At 46.7% G+C, this 22,096-nt stretch overlaps 1 protein-coding gene across 1 annotated transcript in view; it reads left to right on the forward strand.

Annotated features, from left to right (window-relative positions):
- The window catches only part of SMYD1 (SET and MYND domain containing 1), a 55,260-nt gene extending 37,867 nt beyond the window's left edge, over positions 1 to 17,393 (forward strand). The window contains exons 5-9 of the mRNA XM_073562094.1: positions 6,514 to 6,706; positions 7,329 to 7,421; positions 7,810 to 7,973; positions 8,071 to 8,239; positions 17,027 to 17,393. Coding sequence (XP_073418195.1) covers positions 6,514 to 6,706; positions 7,329 to 7,421; positions 7,810 to 7,973; positions 8,071 to 8,239; positions 17,027 to 17,185 — 778 coding nt within the window. The 3' untranslated portion in view covers positions 17,186 to 17,393. The remainder of the gene's footprint in view (positions 1 to 6,513; positions 6,707 to 7,328; positions 7,422 to 7,809; positions 7,974 to 8,070; positions 8,240 to 17,026) is intronic.
- Positions 17,394 to 22,096: the final 4,703 nt, after the last annotated feature.

The raw sequence follows: 22,096 nt of genomic DNA on the forward strand, positions 1-22,096 counted from the left end.
CAGTTGAGGAACCTCAGTGGGTGGAGGAGATGAAGCGAGAATTGAAAAATATTAAGAGCGAGTTGGCTGAAGTAAAGAGAAGAACCGAACCTGAGACTGGACGACCTAGCGTTAATGCCGGTCCCTGGGGGTCACGCTCTCCACGGGGTGGTCAGTCTATACCGGCCCGTTGTTATGAGTGTGGAGAACCAGGCCACCTCGCCCGAGAGTGTCCGTGGCGTGGGAGATACCCACCCCGGCGGCCATTAAACTAAAGGGCTCCGGGCTGGGGGGACGCCGCTCGGAGCCGAAAACCACAACTAGGGGTGGTGGAAGTCCCGAAGATTTGGTAGCAAAGTGTCTGGTAGTTTGGGCAGAAGTAGAGGGCCGGGCCGTCCGGTGCCTGGTAGACACGGGTCACAAGTAACCACTATGCCCGTAACGTACTTTCAACAAAACTTTCCGGAGGCAGCAAGGCCTCAGTGGGGGCCCATGCTCAGACTAGTAGCCGCTAACCAACTGCCGGACCCGGTTGCCAGAGTAGTTTGGGTGCAGGTGACGTTGTGCGGTAAACCCCTTGGCCGCAGAGGGGTGGTGCTGACTCAAGGAGAAGCTGATCAACGACACCCCGTCACCCTAGGCATGAATATTTTAAAAGAGTTTGGTAACCTGTTGCTTAATGATCCCACACAAAAGGTACTGAAGCAGTGGGGTTCTCACACAGCTCAGGGACAGGTATTCCAGCAGCTGGTGCGAGGTGCGCGGGTGCATCAGGACTGCCAGGAGGGTGAGGCTCTGGGTAAGGTCATCGCGTCAGCGGCTCCTCTGCGTGTGCTGCCTCCTGGACAGACAGTCGTGGCCCTGACAATACGAGCCCCGATACCTTTGGAGGGCGTGGAGGTGCAGGTGGAGCCGTGTCACTCGAAGCACCTACCTCCTGGCATACTGGTGGCCCGTTCCCTCGCTACGGTGCAAAAAGGAACCGTCCTGGTACTCTGCGTTAATCTTGAAGACCGAGACACCGTTCTGAAAGCACGGACTGTACTGGCCAAACTAGTGAGGCCTTTAGAAGAAGTGCTGCCGGCCTCTGCGGTTCAATTACGAGTACACCCCGAGGATCCTTGGGAAGTAACAATACGAACCTTACAGGCCCACGAAGTCTCGGCACAAGAGAGGGGCCGAAATATTTTGGAGCAGATGCGGGCTGAGTTTTCTGGATTAACTGTAGCCCAACTCTCACAGATAAAAATATTGCTTGGACAGTACCATGACGTATTTGCTAGCCATGAGGACAACTTTGTGTGTACCACCGCCATCACTCATGAGATCCCCACAGCAGGAGCGGCCCCTATCCGAGAACGATATCGACAGATTCCGCCACAACTCTATCAAGAGGTGAAAACTTTGCTGGTGAAAATGCTGCGAAAAGGGGTGATACGGGAAAGTCAAAGCCCCTGGGCAGCCCCAATCGTGTTGGTCCGGAAGAAAGGTGGTACACTACGATTCTGTGTGGATTATCGTAAACTGAATGCTTGCACTATTAAAGACTCATACCCGCTGCCCCGCATAGAAGAATCACTGTCCGCGTTGGGGAAGGCAACATTTTTTTCGACCCTGGACTTGGCCAGTGGGTACTGGCAGGTGCCCATGTCAGAAGAAGATAGAGCTAAGACGGCGTTCATTTTGCCCATGGGACTGTTTGAGTTTAATCGGATGCCATTTGGGCTGGCCAATGCCCCCGGGACCTTTCAGCGATTGATGGAGCGATGTCTGGGGGATCTCAATTTTGAGGCCACGTTAATCTACCTGGACGACATCATTGTCTATGCCGCCTCCTTCGAGGACCACCTGAAGCGGTTGGGACAGGTACTCAGCCAGTTGCAAAAGTACGGGTTGAAGGTGAAGCCTCAGAAATGCCATCTATTTCGCTCTCAGATTGAGTATCTGGGTCATGTCGTTTCGGCAGAGGGTGTGAGGCCATCCCGGGAGAAGGTTGCTGCTATCCAGGAATGGCCTACCCCCGAGACGGTGAAAGATGTGCGGGCTTTTCTGGGGTTAGCTGGATATTACCGTCGCTTCGTAAAGAATTTTGCATGTCGAGCTCGAGCCCTGCATGACCTGCTGAAGGGGGCTCCTGCTGGAGCTAATGGGCGAAAAATCCAGTGGCAACACCATCAGGAAGAGGCCTTCCGAGACCTCAAGGCTGCACTTTCGGATGCCCCAGTGTTGGCTTATGCGGATTTCTCTCAGCCGTTCATCCTGCACACTTACGGGAGTCTTCACGGGCTGGGGGCTGTGTTGTCACAGGTTCAGGATGGCCGGGAGAGAGTGATCGCATATGGAAGTCACTCACTCCATGACTCCGAGCGTAACCCTGACAATTACAGCTCTTTTAAGCTCGAGCTCCGAGCAGTGGTGTGGGCTATGACGGAGAGATTCGCAGAGTACCTAGCGGGCTCCGAGGTGGTAGTGCGAACTGACAACAACCCACTGGCACATTTGGAAAACGCCAAATTGGGGGCTTTGGAGCAGCGATGGGTGGCCCGGATGGCGAAGTACAATTATAAGATTATCTACAAAAGAGGGGCCGAGAATGTCCATGCAGATGCCCTTTCCAGGATTCGACATACAACTCCTGGACAGAATCGAGACGAAGAATTAGAAGGAGAGGAAATACCGTTCGCTCTTACCGCTGCCGTGCTCAACAATGTTAATTCAAAAGTATCCTCCCCAGAGGCCCACAGGGGCATCCTGGAACAATCTTGGGATAAGTGGATACAACAACAACAGGAAGATGAAGAAGTTGGACTTCTCCGGACATGGGTCGCCGCTGGTCAATTACCCACTGATACTCAACGGCAAACTTTGACCCAAGACCTGTCGCTGATGCTGCGACAATGGGAGAGGCTAACTATCCGAAAGGGACTACTGTACCTTAAAATAACATCGCAAACAACCTCAATGACGGTTTGGCCGGTGGTTACGCCCGGAGCTCAACTACACGAACTGGCTCGAGAGGCTCACGAAAAAGGGGCTCACTTTGGAGTTAAAAAGACTTTGCAATGGTTACAACAGAAAGTTTATCACCCACGCTTGTCAGCTGTTGTGGACGAAATTTGCCGTACCTGCCGCTTATGTGAATTGGCCAAACCGCCCGCTCAGAGAGCCGCGACACAGACTATTGTGACTTCAGCACCCCCTGAGCTTCTGACGGTGGATTACCTTACCATTGGCCCCGCATTCCAGGGATACGAACACTGTCTCGTCATGGTGGATCATTTCACCAAGTTCGCTGTGGTCACCCCTACTCGAGACCAGACCGCGGAGTCGGCCGCCTCCACCATTTGCAGAAACTTTATACAAGTGTACGGCTGTCCTCAACGTATACATTCCGACCAGGGAGCATGTTTTTTGGGGAAAGTTATGGAGGAACTACACAATCTCTATGGGATTGACAAATCCCGGACCACACCGTATCACCCGCAAGGAAATGGGGCTTGTGAACAATTTAATCGGACATTGATTCAAATGCTGCGTACTCTGGAGAGTGACAAGAAAGCTCGTTGGCCTGAATATGCTTCTGAACTAGTATGGGTCTATAATAACCGGGTACATCGAGTTACGGGCTATACGCCTTATTCCCTGCTGTTTGGACGAGAGGGTAAAGGAATCACGGAGGTAGAGTTGGACCCCGAAGAGCCTCAGCCCTCGACTGGAGTGTCGTCCTGGGTCCGAAATCATCGCCACAGGCTGCAAACTCTTCACCGGATTGTACATACCAAACTCCAAGACTGGGAACACCCAGGGAAGAATACAACTTCCCCTCCTCATCTCCAAAGCGGGGACCATGTGCTGGTACTGGATCAACGCCCCCAGAACAAATTGGAGCCACGTTGGGAAGAGAGTCCTTATTGGGTACTACGCCGTATCCACCCAGAAGGACCTGAGTACGAAATACGGCCCGAGCAGGATGAAACACTGCCCACCCGTATTGTGCATCGTAATATGTTGCGCCCGCGTATTTCCACTGACCCGAAACAACTGGAACCCATCCCGTTGACATCCGAACCGGAGTCCAGATGCTGGGACTCGGACGACGAGGATTTCCTTCCAAACCCCAAAGGCCCTCCACTCAATAATGAGCCAGTTGACCCAATTAACCCGCCTGCATCATGCAACCCCCCAATGTCCACCACCCCAGAAGATTCCACCCCAGTCGAACTTAGACGATCCGAGCGGTCAACAGCCGGCAAACCCCCCGAACGGTATGAACAAGACCAGTTCTTATGACAATGAATATCGACACCCTTACAGGCCAAACTCAATAGACTAACACCCTCGCCCGAGGACTGGCGAACTTACAGGGTGGGGGAATGTGGGGAGGAGGACCCCCCATGTAGTGATTGGGCCGGAACCGGGGAGACCGGCATCAGGGTTATTGAAGGAGCCACACCAGGGGGATTACAAAGGGAGGCATGCGACTGAAGTTGTCAGGGCAACAGGGGGCGGGGCTAGGAGACAAGGAGCAGGGGGCGCGCTGAGGTGGCAGTTGGGAGAGAGCCTGGGAGGAAGCAGGAAGCAGGGTGACTTGCTGGGGCACCGACGGGAGTCTGTGAGTAGAAACTGGACATTTACCGTCAAGAGAGACATGAGAGACTGATACCGGAGATTGCTCCCCACTCCCGTTCTCAGAGAACCATCCCCGCCACCACCCACCTTTGTGGGAGAGAATCTTTACCTCAGGTTGAGGCCGTGTACACACGTAACCAGGTCACAGAGGCCTGGACACTTCCCCCCAGCCTTACCCCACCACGGCGACCCTGCCGTCACCGGCCTGAAGATATGCCACCTCGTCATAGGCGAGATTAAAGGCCTGCGACCCAGCTTTGGGGAGAGACTCCTTGATAAAGGATGGCTACGTGTCATCTGGGGAACTGCGTCAACACCGCGCGCCACCATCATCGCTTTCTTCAGGGCCTGTTGCGCCCCACCGGCATCGCTTTCTTCAGGGCCTGTTGCGCCCCACCGGCATCGCTTTCTTCAGGGCCTGTTGCGCCCCACCGGCATCGCTTTCTTCAGGGCCTGTTGCGCCCCGCCGGCATCGCTTTCTTCAGGGCCTGTTGCGCCCCGCCAGCATCGCTTTCTTCAGGGCCTGTTGCGCCCCACCGGCATCGCTTTCTTCAGGGCCTGTTGCGTCCCGCCGGCATCGCTTTCTTCAGGGCCTGTTGCGCTCCATTGGCATCGCTCTCTTCAGGGCCTGTTGAGCCCCATTCCTTCCAGGAGTAGCGAGGCGTCAGGACAGCCGCCTCAGCGACCTCTACGAGGCCACATTCACGAAACCGACAGCCCCTGGAAGGCTAAGTTACTAAATAGTTTTGTTAAGATTGTTGAGTCCCTGCATGGACTGTTTGTTTGTTCTTATTTTTAGGCTTGTTCAGCCAAGCCCCAGCGGCTACAGTTTTGATAAAAGTTATTTCCAATCCACCATCCGTCTAGTGTCTCGTCACTGCATCCTGCGAACCTGCTCAACCCTACACTGTAATACATATCCAAGGGTCATCTAGTGCTGCAGAAATCGATACATTAGGCTGACTATCATCGTATGGCTATGGACCATATGCTCGACTTGGCCAAGAGTGCATTTGTTATCAATGGAGAGAGGGTAATGAACCACTGACGGACAGCTCTGGTGGTGACTGATGGTTTGTGGGAACAAAACATTGGGTATGTTGAAATTTAACATACCTGGTTCTTATTTTACCCTATATGCGGTGGGTGGAGAGTTAGGATTCCTGCCGTATCTAAAGTGTATGGGTGTCAATGCTGCCAAACAGCCAAAGGAATCTCTTTTGGAAAATGCTGACCATATTACAGTCAAAATAAAAGAGAAAAAACAATTTGGAGGTTAAAAGTAGACTTTCACAAAATATTTACATGAGGCCCATTTTGCCTGTTATATATCTATTGCATTGAAGAAATGTATTACCACACGGACAATTAACTGAATAATAATAATAACAGCAATAACAATAATAATTATTATTAATAAATATTTAATTAAAATGGAACTTTTCGTAAAACGAGTACTAATTCTCTCACGCTACTTTTCTTTTGGCTAATCCTTAGTATTTCCAACCCGTTCTGAAATTACATAAGAACGAATATATCTTTATCCATTTCCCATTCTTTTCAAGCATGGTTTATTTTTGTAAATTCCGAAAGGGTCAAAAGAAAATATAAGTTTCATAGAAGTTCTAACGTATGCAATGACATGGAGATGATGATGATGATGATGACTGGGATGATAGTTTGGTTACATCAATGATGCATGAGTATCAAAGCATCAAACTAATATTCATCCATGTAACTCCGAGAAAACAAGTGCTTGGCCAGGCAACCTTCAGCACTCTGACAGCTGTAGAAAGGTCAAAGACCAGACAGGTAGAGTGCTCAACATTACCTGGCCTGCACTGGAGTCTTCCCAGAACCCCTTATATGGAAATGCTAATTGTTTTTCTGCCTTCCCAATGACAGAATCGAGCTTCGTGCCCTTGGAAAGATCAACAAAGGAGAGGAGCTTAGCGTGTCCTATGTGGACTTCCTCAATCTCAGTGAAGAGAGAAGAAAACAGTTGAAGAAACAATATTATTTTGACTGCACGTGTGAACACTGCACAAAAGGGACCAAGGATGACCTGTTATTGGCAGTTAAAGATGGTGATGATAAGGTTAGGAAGCTTTTTTATTTTTGGAAACATTAAAATGTAATGAGGCTTGAAGACAGTCGTGTAAGAACAGAACATAACATGCTGTCACGTCTGGTGACCTAAAGTTTTCTTCTGCCGCATAACAGGACAGTGGTTAAAGAGGTTATTCCATGAAAAATATTTATCTGTCCATAGGATAGGTGAAAAATTTACGATCGGTGTAGGTCCAACTGCTGGGACCCTCTCTGATTCTTCTGAGAATGGAGGGCACAAGATGATAGAGTGCCCTCCATTCCATTAGCTTTTATGAGCGTTTTGGCGCGGTAGTGCACACAAGAACAAGTACCTTGTCTCTGCGAGAAATAAAGCAGATGTGCACGTGTGACCACCCTCTAGTCCAATGTTTCTCAACTAAAGACCCACCAACAGGTCAAGTTTTCATGATTTACTTAGTATTGCACAGGTGATGAAATTAGTGTTTGTGCAGGTGATGAATTTATCACCTGTGCAATACTAAGGATATCCTGAAAACTTGACCTGTTGGTGGGTCTTGAGGACTGGAGTTGAGAAACACTGACTCTAGTCACTGGCATTTGGGGAAATTTTCAATATACAAGATCACTTATCTCATTTGTTGTTGCAGCCTGCAGAAAATGTGGTGAAAGAAGTCGTCCAATTCTCAAAGAATACCCTGGAGAAAATAGACAAAGCTCGGGCAGAAGGATCTTATCACGAGGTGTGTAGTTAGGGCCAACAGCTGTGGGTGACACTGATTTATTTCCATGGTCTTGTGGGGATATTTCGTAAAGCATTGTAACTGATCTTCTTCTCTATAGCCACCTAAAAGGGATAAAACCATTTTATTACCTATCTACTGAGTAAGTAATAAATGCGAAATTGGTGGAAGTGAGACCGACTGAGCTCCCCATGGTCTCCAAAACAGGAGACCCTATTGCATCCACTCTTTGCAGTCTATGACACTGATGGAAACGAGCAGGTCCCAATGATCGACCCACACCCTCAGCAAATAGATATTTCTCACTATGTGGAGTGCCCTCTTCAGTTTGTTTCATGAGACTTGGTTTCAATCTTTCCTAAAATCCATTTTCACAATTGGGTGACAGGTGGTGAAACTTTGCCGTGAATGTCTTAAGAGGCAAGAACCAGTATTGGCAGAAACCAATATCTACATGCTCCAGATCCTGAGCATAGTCTCTGAGGTGCTGTCCTACCTCCAAATGTTTGAGGAAGCTGCCGAGAACGCAAAGAAAATGGTAGATGGTTACTTGTAAGTAGTTAAAGCTGAAGATGTATGTAAATGAGCGACTGACCATTTTAACAACAGGGAGAGTTGTTTTAAATAATGATCAACTTATTTTCAACAGGAAAATCTACCATCCAAACAATGCCCAGCTTGGGATGTCAATAATGAGGGCTGGAGTCACACAATGGCACGCGGGACTCATTGAAGTTGGCCATGGGATGATCTGCAAGGCTTTTGCTATCCTTCTAATAACTCATGGACCCACTCACCCCATTACCAAAGATCTAGAGGTGAGTCTATTATATCCATCACTGGACTTATTATGCACAATACAGATTGAAGAAACATTTCATTAGTAGCTTTTAAAAATTGGGAAAAATCTATTAGCAGTAGTATATGATTAAAAGTATAGTAGTTATATTCTTGTACATAGGGGCAATTTTTATTGTAAAAACCAAACAAATACAAATAACATTCCTCCAATAATACAAAACTAAATTCACTAGGATTGTACATACATTCCTTACATATCCAGTTTATACATATCAAATTAACTTAGAGTCCATACTCCTAGTTTGAGGAGAAAAAAAAAAAAAAAAAAACACTTTACAAACAGAGCTCATCATGTTCCTACCCAGTGACTCATCCTTCACTATCTTAACATTTCCTAATTTCTCCTAATGATTTTCCCTATCTGAGTTCAGACATTATCTGGTTGACAGCGTCACAGATCTGAGTCGGAGTTATTCTGTTCACCACCGGTCTCCATCTCAGACTCTACCCGAGTGCCCTCAGGTAAGGGCTTCCGCTTTGGCGGAGGACAGTCCTCTACGTCCCTATCACACTCTGCGTCAATTCTCTTAAGGTCATCTTCAAAATCGCCGTCAGACTCAGACAGAACATCAAACCTGTTAGATACGACCATTACACCAGCAGAACTCTGGAATTTCTTCCCGGCTCCTTGGCCAGTGTCATACCCCTCAGGTTTACGGGAGGCCTTGTCCTTTTTCTTCCTTTTCTGATTATTGCTATACTCTTCAGACACAGATGGTAGCACTGAAGTAATGCCTTCCTGTGACCGCTGCCCCTGAGGTACAACCTCCATACTCCCCTGTTCTCTCTCTGAACCCTGCTGCTCTGGTGTTAGCTGAGTAGACCCCTGGTGGATCTCTGGTCTGGTCAGTATTTCCCCTGACAGTAAAGCTGCCTCCTCTAGAATCTCTGCCCCTGCCACCAAGTCCTCGTCAGGAAAGTCCTTACAGATATTGTGCCAGGCGTCTGGACAGTCCCTGTGAGGGTGACCGATCTTCCCACAGAGGTTGCACCTGATGTTCTGGCAGTCTGCAGCTAGATGGCCGACCTCCCCACACAGGCTGCACTTCACCACAGTACAGGTATTTGCCAGGTGACCTGCCTTGCCACATTTAAAGCACTCCCAATAAAGAAGGAGTTGGGTAAATGGGCAGTGATGTTATTGCATTGGCGCAGTTTCACCAAAACCCGCCACCCTCCGGTCCAGATCCCATCACTGTCTCTGCTTTTGGTGAGGTCCGAGACCAGGTCACAATGCCTCCGGAGCCACACCACAATGTCCTGCGGGGGAACAGACTCATTCCAGAAGATGACATTTACGGTGACAGTATCTGGCTTAGAGATAGGAATAAAGCTGAACTTACTCCAGCCCTCCGAGTCTCTAAACTTGGGGAAACTAGACCAGAATCTGTCCAGGTCAGACATGAGCTTAAAGCTGACATCATAGCCCTGCCTGTCTGGAAGATTAATCACTGCCAGGATGCTGACTGGCACAAACCCCATCTGGTGGCACAAGAGCTCCCTGATGACAAACCTCCTGTCTGGCAGGTCCTCCTTGGCACCTCTGTGCCGGAAACGCACGACGTTTCTCCGTTTAAACGCCTGGCCTGTATAATTGGTACCAGAGGTAAAGGACGGAGCACCACGACTCCAGGCATTACTGGGGGGACCGTGCGGGGTCACATTGGGTTGACTGACGGGGTGAAGGTCTGCAGCAGGAGGGGCAGCCCCACCTTGAGTGCTCGAAATTAAAGGGGGGAAATCACAGACATTATCATGCACATTGTTATCATCAGCATCAATGTCATTATCAGACTGTGCAGCGTCCACCAAAGATACTGTGCTCTCCCAAGCCCCCGACCCCCCAGATACAGTGCAGTTATCCCCAGCATCAGAGCCCTGCTGGGCACCATCAGTAATGACCGGCACATGTCCACTGCCCAACTGTTGTGCTTGGCATTCTGAGACTTGTAGTCCCTCTGCTGGAAAGTGCAGTCCATGCTGCTGGTTGGAATCTGCTGCAGGCTGCTGTGCTGGGCATTCTGAGACTTGTGGTACACCTGCTGGAATCTGCATAATATGCTGCTGCAGTATCTGACCCTTTTGGAAGCAGAAACTTGCAGGCTGCAGCACTGGCCGCACCGGCTTCTGGGGCTCACCTGGGACAATGTCTGAGCTGGAACCTGCAGAGTCCTGCTTGTGTGACATAAACAGTTCCTGGTTCCTATAAGTCTCTGCCAGGGGCCCCATCCTCTCTAGGATACAGTCCATGTCCGTCACCACTTTTGCCAGCTGTATGCCAAGCATGTTCAGAGTCTGATCACAAAAGGTGTGATCTCCACCAGGATTAGCAGCCTTTACATTATAGCCCATTTCTATCTGTTTCTGCAGCAAGTCTTTGTGCTGCTGTAACTCACCGAGCCTCTTGACCAGTCCTGGGATCTCCTCTACGACCTGAAGCTCAGGTGCACATGGCGTCTCCTCCTGGGATCCTGCTTTCAGCAATGTCCCTGGATGCTTGAAACCAGACGTCTCCTTAACTTTCACCACCGCTGGTTTCGTGGTTCCAGGCTCCACAGCACTTTTACTGCTGCTACCTGACTGCGACCTTGTGCGCCCAGAGCTCGCCATGCTGGCCACCACATGCTTCTGCTGCAGGTTCTCCTGGAGCGTCTGTCTCTCCAGTGAGGTTCTCCTCTGTCTGCTGGGAGTCAGCTGCACACCTGAAGATGGTGATGGCACCTCCTGAGCTGCAGGCTGCTTTCCTCCATTCAGCTTCTCACCAGTAGATTTCTTCTGGATTTCTCCTAGTTGTCCTTCACTCTGCTTGCCTTGGCTGGCCGACTGCTTAACTGGAACTTTCTTAACCACAGCCATGGCTTTTCCTTGTTCCGTTACTTTTTGCACTTTCACAGCTTCATCTTTCTTGCTGCTGCTGCTGCTGCTACTTCCATTCTGAGCTTTCTTTCCCTCAGAAACAACTTTGGGACTTGCATCCGCCTTAGACACAACTTGAGTGTTACTTCCAAGTGTAGGCCTGGAAGCCTGGGCCTTGCTTGGGGAGTTACCCCGCCCAGGGTGGCCTCCCCCTGGGCTTGCTCCAGACATCAGGAGAGCTACAAACACACAACCTCACAGCTAGGAGGCAGTATTATAGTAGTTATATTCTTCTATATAGGGGCAGTATTATAGTGGTTATATTCTTGTACATAGGGGCAGTATTATAGTAGTTATATTCTTGTACATAGGAGCTGTATTATAGTAGTTATATTCTTGTACATAGGGGGCAGTATTATAGTAGTTATATTCTTGTACATAGGGGGCAGTATTATAGTAGTTATATTCTTGTACATAGGGGGCAGTATTATAGTAGTTATATTCTTGTACATAAGAGCAGTATTATAGTAGTTATATTCTTGTACATAGGGAAAGTATTATAGTAGTTATATTCTTGTACATAGGGGCAGTATTATAGTAGTTATATTCTTGTATATAGGTGCAGTATTATAGTAGTTATATTCTTGTACATAGGGGCAGTATTATAGTAGTTATATTCTTGAACATAGGGGTAGTATTATAGTAGTTATACTCTTGTACATAGGGGCAGTATTATAGTAGTTATATTCTTGTACATAGGAGCAGTATTATAGTAGTTATATTCTTGTACATAGGAGCAGTATTATAGTAGTTATATTCTTGTACATAGGTGCAGTATTATAGTAGTTATATTCTTGTACATAGGAGCAGTATCATAGTAATTATATTCTTGTACATAGGAGCAGTATTATAGTAGTTATATTCTTGTACATAGGAGGCAGTATTATAGTAGTTATATTCTTGTACATAGAAGCAGTATTATAGTAGTTATATTCTTGTACATAGTTGTACATAGGAGCAGTATTATAGTAGTTATATTCTTGTACATAGGAGCAGTATTATAGTAGTTATATTCTTGTACATAGGAGCAGTATTAGAGTACATATATTCTTGTACATAGGAGCCGTATTATAGTAGTTATATTATTGTACATAGAAGCAGTATTATAGTAGTTATATTCTTGTACATAGGTGCAGTATTATAGTACTTATATTCTTGTACATAGGAGCAGTATTATAGTAGTTATATTCTTGTACATAGGAGAAGTATTACAGTACTTATATTCTTGTACATAGGTGCAGTATTATAGTACTTATATTATTGTACATAGAAGCAGTATTATAGTAGTTATATTCTTGTACATAGGTGCAGTATTATAGTACTTATATTCTTGTACATAGGAGCAGTATTATAGTAGTTATATTCTTGTACATAGGAGCAGTATTACAGTACTTATATTCTTGTACATAGGTGCAGTATTATAGTAGCTATATTCTTGTACATAGGAGCAGTATTATAGTACTTATATTTTTGTACAGAGGAGCAGTATTATAGTAGTTATATTCTTGTACATAGGGGGCAGTATTATAGTAGTTATATTCTTGTACATAGGAGCAGTATTATAGTGGTTATATTCTTGTACATAGGAGCAGTATTATAGTAGTTATATTCTTGTACATAGGAGCAGTATTATAGTACTTATATTCTTGTACAGAGGAGCAGTATTATAGTAGTCATATTCTTGTACATAGGGGGAAGTATTATAGTAGTTATATTCTTGTACATAGGAGCAGTGTTATAGTAGTTATATTCTTGTAAATAGGAGCAGTATTATAGTAGTTATATTCTTGTACATAGGAGCAGTATTATAGTACTTATATTCTTGTACATAGAAGCAGTATTATAGTAGTTATATTCTTGTACATAGTTGTACATAGGAGCAGTATTATAGTAGTTATATTCTTGTACATAGGAGCAGTATTATAGTAGTTATATTCTTGTACATAGGAGCAGTATTAGAGTACATATATTCTTGTACATAGGAGCCGTATTATAGTAGTTATATTATTGTACATAGAAGCAGTATTATAGTAGTTATATTCTTGTACATAGGTGCAGTATTATAGTACTTATATTCTTGTACATAGGAGCAGTATTATAGTAGTTATATTCTTGTACATAGGAGCAGTATTACAGTACTTATATTCTTGTACATAGGTGCAGTATTATAGTAGCTATATTCTTGTACATAGGAGCAGTATTATAGTACTTATATTTTTGTACAGAGAAGCAGTATTATAGTAGTTATATTCTTGTACATAGGGGGCAGTATTATAGTAGTTATATAGTTATATTCTTGTACATAGGAGCAGTATTATAGTGGTTATATTCTTGTACATAGGAGCAGTATTATAGTAGTTATATTCTTGTACATAGGAGCAGTATTATAGTACTTATATTCTTGTACAGAGGAGCAGTATTATAGTAGTTATATTCTTGTAAATAGGAGCAGTATTATAGTAGTTATATTCTTGTACATAGGAGCAGTATTATAGTACTTATATTCTTGTTCATAGGAGCATGATTATAGTAGTTATATTCTTGTACATAGGGGGCAGTATTATAGTAGTTATATTCTTGTACATAGGTGCAGTATTATAGTAGTTATATTCTTGTACATAGGAGCAGTATCATAGTAATTATATTCTTGTACATAGGAGCAGTATTATAGTAGTTATATTCTTGTACATAGGAGGCAGTGTTATAGTAGTTATATTCTTGTACATAGAAGCAGTATTATAGTAGTTATATTCTTGTACATAGTTGTACATAGGAGCAGTATTATAGTAGTTATATTCTTGTACATAGGAGCAGTATTATAGTAGTTATATTCTTGTACATAGGAGCAGTATTAGAGTACATATATTCTTGTACATAGGAGCCGTATTATAGTAGTTATATTATTGTACATAGAAGCAGTATTATAGTAGTTATATTCTTGTACATAGGTGCAGTATTATAGTACTTATATTCTTGTACATAGGAGCAGTATTATAGTAGTTATATTCTTGTACATAGGAGCAGTATTACAGTACTTATATTCTTGTACATAGGTGCAGTATTATAGTACTTATGTTCTTGTACATGGAATCAGTATTATAGTAGTTATATTCTTGTACATAGTTGTACATAGGAGCTGTATTATAGTAGTTATATTCTTGTACATAGGAGCAGTATTATAGTAGTTATATTCTTGTACATAGGAGCAGTATTAGAGTACATATATTCTTGTACATAGGAGCCGTATTATAGTAGTTATATTATTGTACATAGAAGCAGTATTATAGTAGTTATATTCTTGTACATAGGTGCAGTATTATAGTACTTATATTCTTGTACATAGGAGCAGTATTATAGTAGTTATATTCTTGTACATAGGAGCAGTATTACAGTACTTATATTCTTGTACATAGGTGCAGTATTATAGTAGCTATATTCTTGTACATAGGAGCAGTATTATAGTACTTATATTTTTGTACAGAGGAGCAGTATTATAGTAGTTATATTCTTGTACATAGGGGGCAGTATTATAGTAGTTATATTCTTGTACATAGGAGCAGTATTATAGTGGTTATATTCTTGTACATAGGAGCAGTATTATAGTAGTTATATTCTTGTACATAGGAGCAGTATTATAGTACTTATATTCTTGTACAGAGGAGCAGTATTATAGTAGTCATATTCTTGTACATAGGGGGAAGTATTATAGTAGTTATATTCTTGTACATAGGAGCAGTATTATAGTAGGTATATTCTTGTAAATAGGAGCAGTATTATAGTACTTATATTCTTGTTCATAGGAGCATGATTATAGTAGTTATATTCTTGTACATAGGGGGCAGTATTATAGTAGTTATATTATTGTACATAGGAGCAGTATTATAGTAGTTATATTCTTGTAAATAGGAGCAGTATTAAAGTAGTTATATTCTTGTACATAGGAGCAGTATTATAGTTCTTATATTCTTGTTCATAGGAGCAGTATTATAGTAGTTATATTCTTGTAAATAGGAGCAGTATTATAGTAGTTATATTCTTGTACATAGGAGCAGTATTATAGGACTTATATTCTTGTTCATAGGAGCAGTATTATAGTAGTTATATTCTTGTACATAGGTGCAGTATTATAGTAGTTATATTCTTGTACATAGGTGCAGTATTATAGTAGTTATATTCTTGTACATAGGAGCAGTATTATAGTAGTTATATTCTTGTACATAGGAGCAGTATTATAGTAGTTATATTCTTGTACATAGGGGCAGTAGTAGTATTATAGTAGTTATATTCTTGTACATAGGAGCAGTATTATAGTAGTTATATTCTTGTACATAGGAGCAGTATTATAGTAGTTATATTCTTGCACATAGGAGCAGTATTATAGTAGTTATATTCTTGTGCATAGGGGCAGTATTATAGTAGTTATATTCTTGTACATAGGGGCAGTATTATAGTAGCTATATTCTTGTACATAAGTGCAGTAATATAGTGGCTATATTCTTGTACATAGGGGGTAGTATTATAGTAGTTATATTCTTGTACATAGGGGCAGTATTATAGTAGTTATATTCTTGTACATTGGGCTAGTATTAGGCTGAGTTCACACGTAGCTTTTTTTGAGTTTTCGCGGCAAATTTTATAAGCGCGATTTTGCCGCAAAAAAAGCATCCCATGCATTCCTGTGGAATTCCGCACATGCTGTGCTAATGCTGCGGACTTTTCCGCGGCGGAATTGCGTCGAGGAAAAATACGCAGCATGCTCCTTCTTTGTGCGGAATCGCGGGAAAATCCGCACACATGAATGCATGAATCCGCACAGGAATGTATTGTTCTGCTTACTTTCCGCATTTGGCTGTGCCCACCATGAGAAAAGTAAGCAGAACATTTGCGAATGGTACCCACGGTCCGGAGGAGAGGAGATTCTCTTCTGGGCTCTGGGTACCATATCCCTGTAAAAAACAGAATTAAAATAAAAAAATCGTCATATTCACCTTCCGCTGTCCCTCGCAGTGTCAGCAGGCCTCAGCAATGCTCCCGGCAGGTCCTGTTCCCAGTGATACATTGCGACAATGACCTTTGATAACGTCGCGGTCTCGCGAAACCGTATCGGTCTCGCGAGACCGCGACGTCATCAAAGGTCATTGTCGCAAGGCATCGCTGGGAACGGGTCCTGCCGGGAACATCGCGATGATTGGGAATGCTGCGTGGGACGCCGGAAGGTGAGAAAAACACGATTTTTCATTTTTTTAAAAATTATTTTTACATTAGATGTTTTTACTACTGATGCCGCATAGGCGGCCTCAATAGTAAAAAGTTGGTCACACTCGTCAAACACTATGTTTGACGAGTGTGACCAACCTGTCAATCAGTTTTCCAAGCGATGCTACAGATCGCTTGGAAAACGCTAGCATTCTGCAAGCTAATTACGCTTGCAAAACGCTAGTTTTTCCTCGGGAAATATGAGGAATTTAAAATGCGGATTTCTCGCATATTTCCCGTGGAATGGAATTCCGCAATTCTCGCGGATATTTCCGCGGCAATTCCGCAACGTGTGCACATAGCCTTATACTATAGTAGGTACTGTATATTGCTGTAGCTAGAGTATGGGGCTGTAATTGACATATTTTATTAATGATATTTTTGGTCAGTACGAGTTCTTTTGGTCACCTCTACAGAAAGTTGCGTTGACAATACCTGAACCTACCAGCACTTTCTCTGACATCCAGTTCCTTTGCATTGATAGAAGCCATTGCTTTGCTGTTAATTCTGAGAATATTGCAATGTTTGCCCATGAATAACTGAGAGGAATCATCTGAATCGTCTCTTTGTAGGCCATGCGAGCGCAGACAGAGATGGAGCTGAGGATGTTCCAGGAGAACGAATTTGTCTACTATAAGATGAGAGAAGCCGCTCTCTCCAACAAACCATTTCAAGTTATGGAAGAACCAAGTAACGAGGTCCCATCAAACATATTCCATAAGAAACCATAGATGGAGATGATCCTTCCAATCATTTTGATCCCTGCATCCTCCGGTCAGACCTCAGCAGATCCAGTCTATGGTGCAGATCCTTGAAGAATATATCACAATGAGAGGATTAATATACGGGCCTGATCTGCTTGAAGTGTGATATCTGAGGCCAATGTCTGTAAGGGATGAAGTCACGTTCCCATCTCTCAATAAAGACTGTGTATGAATTTATTGTCTGAGGAGGATTGGTTCTACCTACAATAGAGGCAATATAGGCATTTGCCTAAGGGCAGGCGGTTCACCTGGGGCTGCTCAAAAATAGGGTATTTAAAAGATATTGGTGTGATACCATAATACAGAAACAATGGCAGGTGCTAAAAACTACCCAATTTTTAATAAAAGTAAGCCCTGAAATGTTTCTGGCTATGACATAGGACCAATGTCATGTCATCTTCCTCAGAGCTGCCAATTAAAAGTGTATCTGATGGAAAAAAAAAAAATCCAGTCTGATGCCGGCGCTCCCGAAAAAACTAAAAGTGTATCTATAATTTTACCCCCTTATTTGGCTCTATAAGGGCTCATTCAGACATCTATTTTTCAAATACGAGTTTCATCTGTTTTTCACGGATAGCACTCGTACCTAGTGCAATTTATGGAGCCCTTCACATCTACATTTTTTTTCCAAAATCATGTTGACATGAACCGAGTGTCGAAATCGGCAAAGTGCAGAAGTCTATGGGTCTGTGAAAAAATCAGACCGCACTCGAAAGTAATCCATATTTTGCTCTTCGTTGCTTATGTTGTATAACCATTACAGACTGGATCCATGCACACATGGGTGCAGCCGACCTGAGCAGAGCACCCTGTCTCCAGTGACCCTAGTGCAACCGACCTAAGCAGAGCACCCTGTCTCCAGTGACCCTAGTGCAACCGACCTGAGCAGAGCACCCTGTCTCCAGTGACCCTGGTGCAGCCGACCTGAGCAGGGCACCCTGTCTCCAGTGACCCTGGTGCAGCCGACCTGAGCAGGGCACCCTGTCTCAAGTGACCCTAGTGCAACCGACCTGAGCAGAGCACCATGTCTCCAGTGACTCTAGTGCAACCTACCTGAACAGAGCACCCTGTCTCCAGTGACCCTAGTGCAACCGACCTGAGCAGGGCACCCTGTCTCCAGTGACCCTGGTGCAGCCGACCTGAGCAGGGCACCCTGTCTCAAGTGACCCTAGTGCAACCGACCTGAGCAGAGCACCATGTCTCCAGTGACTCTAGTGCAACCTACCTGAACAGAGCACCCTGTCTCCAGTGACCCTAGTGCAGCTGACCTGAGCAGAGCACCCTGTCTCCAGTGACCCTAGTGCAGCTGACCTGAACAATGCACCCTGTCTCTAGTGACCCTAGTGCAACCGACCTGAGCAGGGCACCCTGTCTAAAGTGACCCTGGTGCAGCCGACCTGAACAGGGCACCCTGTCTCCAGTGACCCTGGTGCAGCTGACCTGAGCAGGGCACCCTGTCTCCAGTGACCCTAGTGCAACCGACCTGAGCAGAGCACTATGTCTCCAGTGACTCTAGTGCAACCTACCTGAACAGAGCACCCTGTCTCCAGTGACCCTAGTGCAGCCGACCTGAGCAGGACACCCTGTCTCCAGCGATCCTCGTGCAACCTACCTGAGCAGAGCACCCTGTCTCCATTGACCCTAGTGCAGCCAACCTGAGCAGAGCACCCTATGTCTGGTGATCCTAGTACAACCTACCTGAGCAGAGCACCCTGTCACCAGTGACCCTAGTGCGGCTGACCTGAACAATGCACCCTGTCTCCAGTGACCCTAGTGCAACCTACCTGCGCAGGACACCCTGTCTCCAGTGATCCTAGTGCAGCCGACTTGAGGAGAGTGTAGGAAGAGGGGCCACTACCAAGTGTCCGGGCCGGAACCAAGGGGACCATCATTTAGGTTCCTAGGGGGTCTGTTTCCGGGGAGCAGAGTTAGGGGACAGATTGCTGAAACTTCCAGGATGGCTGGGGGAGGAGTCTATATAAAAGGGGTGGGGAGAACCAGGCAGAGTGATTCAGCAGAACGGGAGAGAAAGAGCTGGAGACCGTGGGAGTGCCAGGGAGCAGCAGCAGGGAGACTCTCGGTGGACCGCAGAGAGTCGGCACCGAGCCAACCGACAGAAGCCCACCGCTTCACTCCTGCCCTCAGCCACCCGCGGCCGTTGCCGCCTTGCTCTAGCCTGCAGCCATGGCCTGCCCGCAGCCACACGCGGCCGTTGCTGCCTCACTCCAGCTCGTGGCTACGGCCTGCCCGCAGCCACCCGCGGTCGTCGACGCCCACTCCAGCCCGCAGCTTCGGTCTGGCCGCTGCTGCCCACAGCCATTGCCACTCCACTCCCGACCGTGGCTGCGGCTTGTCCATTACCGCCCGCAGCCACCACCGCCCCGCTCCAGTCCACGGCAGGGTCCGGGCTGTCGCCCGCCGTGGGTCCCCTAGTGCCGTCGCTGGCTGTGCCGGTGGCCTACCAACCGCCACTCAGTACCGCCACTGCCCGCTCCTGTCTGGGCGCTGCGGCCTCCACTCGCCTACTCCACGGCGGTTTCCTGCTGCCCCTGCTGGGGGACACTCCCCCAAAGGACTCTTCTGGGGCCCGCTGGGCCCCTGCTCCACCTGGGCGTCGGAGCGCCCGAAGACTACGCCAGATCCTCAGCGGCTGGGCCCAGCGGCTGCGACGCCGACGCACCGCCGAACAGGACGCCGAGGGACGTCAGGACGGATAAGTGACACTTCATAACTAAGGACCCGTAGTCGGCCACACCGCGGCCCTATAGTGACCAGCCTTTGCTGGGGTAGTCGTGTTCTCATAATCAGTGTTTGCTTGTATTTGGTCCCTGCGAGGACAATTTCTGTTATCTTGTTTGGTTGCTTAGAATAGCCCCCCAGGGGCGTCTATCTATAAAAGTTACTACCTAAAGTTCAATCCGTCTCGCGTCTCGTCACTGCATCCCGCGTACCTGCTATTACTACAAGAACACCCTGTCTCCAGTGACCCTAGTGTAGCCGACCTGAGCAGAGCACCCTGTCTCCAGTGACCCTAGTGCAGCTGACCTGGAAAATGCACCCTGTCTCCATTGATCTTAGTGCAGCCGACCTGAGCAGATCACCCTGCTATGAGTGCGGGGAGCTGGGCAAGTTTGTGCGAGAGTGTCCGCGGCGTGGGAAATGCCCACCCTAGCGGCCATTAAACTAGAGGGCTCAGGGCTGGGGGGACGCTGCTCGGAACCAGAAGCCACAACATGGGGTGGTGGAAGTCCCGAAGATCTGGTCGCAAAGTTTCCAGTGGTATGGGCAGAGGTCGAGGGCCGTGCGGTACGGTGCCTAGTGGACACGGGATCGCAAGTAACGACCATGCCTGCAACTTACTTTCGGAAGCATTTTCCCAAGGCAGCGAGACCCCAGTGGGGGTCTATGATAAAACTGGTAGCCGCCAATCAACTACCGGTCCCTGTCGCCGTAGTAGTCTGGATGCAGTTGATGCTGTGTGGCAAATCCGGCCGCGGGGGGGTGATCCTGACCCATGGGGAAACCAATAACAAACATCCGGTCATACTGGGTATGAACATACTGCAGGAGTTCGGCAATTTACTTCTTAATGACCCCACGCAAGAGACCCTGAACCAGTGGGGTTCCCGCACGCCCCAAGGGCAGGTCTTCCAGCAGTTGGTGCGAGAGGCGTGAGTTCTCCAGGACTGTCAGGAGGGCGAGGCACTGGGTAAAGTCACCGTGCCAGCAGCTCCCCCGCTTGTGCTACCCCCGGGAAGACAATAGGGGCCTTGCCTATCCGGGCCCCGGTGCCTCTGGAGGGCGTACAAATGCAGGTGGAGCCATGCTACTCGGAGCGCCTGCACTCCGGCATACTGGTGGCCCACTCCCTGACCACTGTGCCGAGGGTGACCGTCCTGGTGCGTTGCGTCAACTTGGAAGACCAAGACATCGTCTTAAAACCCCGGGCCGAAATGGCCAAGCTGGTGAGGCCTTTGGAAGAGGTGCTGTCAGCCCCTACTGTCCAATTAAAGGTGCAACCCGAGGACCCTTGGGCATTGACTATTCGAACTTTGCAGACTGCCAAGTCCTCGACCCAGGAAAAGGGCCGAAACATCCTGGAAAGAATGAGGGCTGAACTCTCCAGCCTGACTCCAGCCCAACTTCTCCAGGTAGAGACATTGCTGGGACAGTATCACAAGGTATTCGCTAGCCATGAGGATGATTTTGGATTCACCACAGCCATCATGCACGGAATTCCCATGGCAGGATCGGCTCCCATCTGGGAATGATATCGACAGATCCCTCCTCAGCTATACCAGGAGGTGAAAACTTTACTGGGCCAAATGTTGCGGAAATGGGTCATACGAGAAAGCCAGAGACCCTGGGCAGCTCCCATCGTGTTGGTTCATAAAAAGGATGGCATAGAAAGCATAGAAGAGTCCTTGTCCGCCTTGGGGAAGGCAATGTACTTCTCAACTTTAGATCTGGCTAGTGGGTACTGGCAGGTGCCGATGTCGGAGGAAGACAGAGACAAGACGGCATTCATCCTTCCTATGGGACTGTTTGAGTTCAACCGGATGCCGTTCTGGCTGGCCAACGCCCCGGGGACCTTTCAGCGGCTGATGGAACGGTGTCTGGGAGATCTCAACTTCGAGGCCACGCTGATATATCTGGACGATATCATCATCTATGCCGCCACGTTTGAGGACCCTAGTGCAGCTGACCTGAACAATGCACCCTGTCTCCAGTGACCCTAGTGCAACCTACCTGAGCAGAGCACCCTGTCTCCAGTGATCCTAGTGCAGACAACCTGAGCAGGGCACCTTATCTCCAGTGACCCTAGTACAGCCGACCTGAGCAGAGCTCTCTGTCTTCGGTGACCCTAGTGCAGCCAAC

Source organism: Dendrobates tinctorius, unplaced genomic scaffold, assembly GCF_039654945.1.
Source record: "Dendrobates tinctorius isolate UK_male_01 unplaced genomic scaffold, ASM3965494v1 ptg000334l, whole genome shotgun sequence".
NCBI classification, from domain to species: Eukaryota; Metazoa; Chordata; class Amphibia; order Anura; family Dendrobatidae; genus Dendrobates; species Dendrobates tinctorius.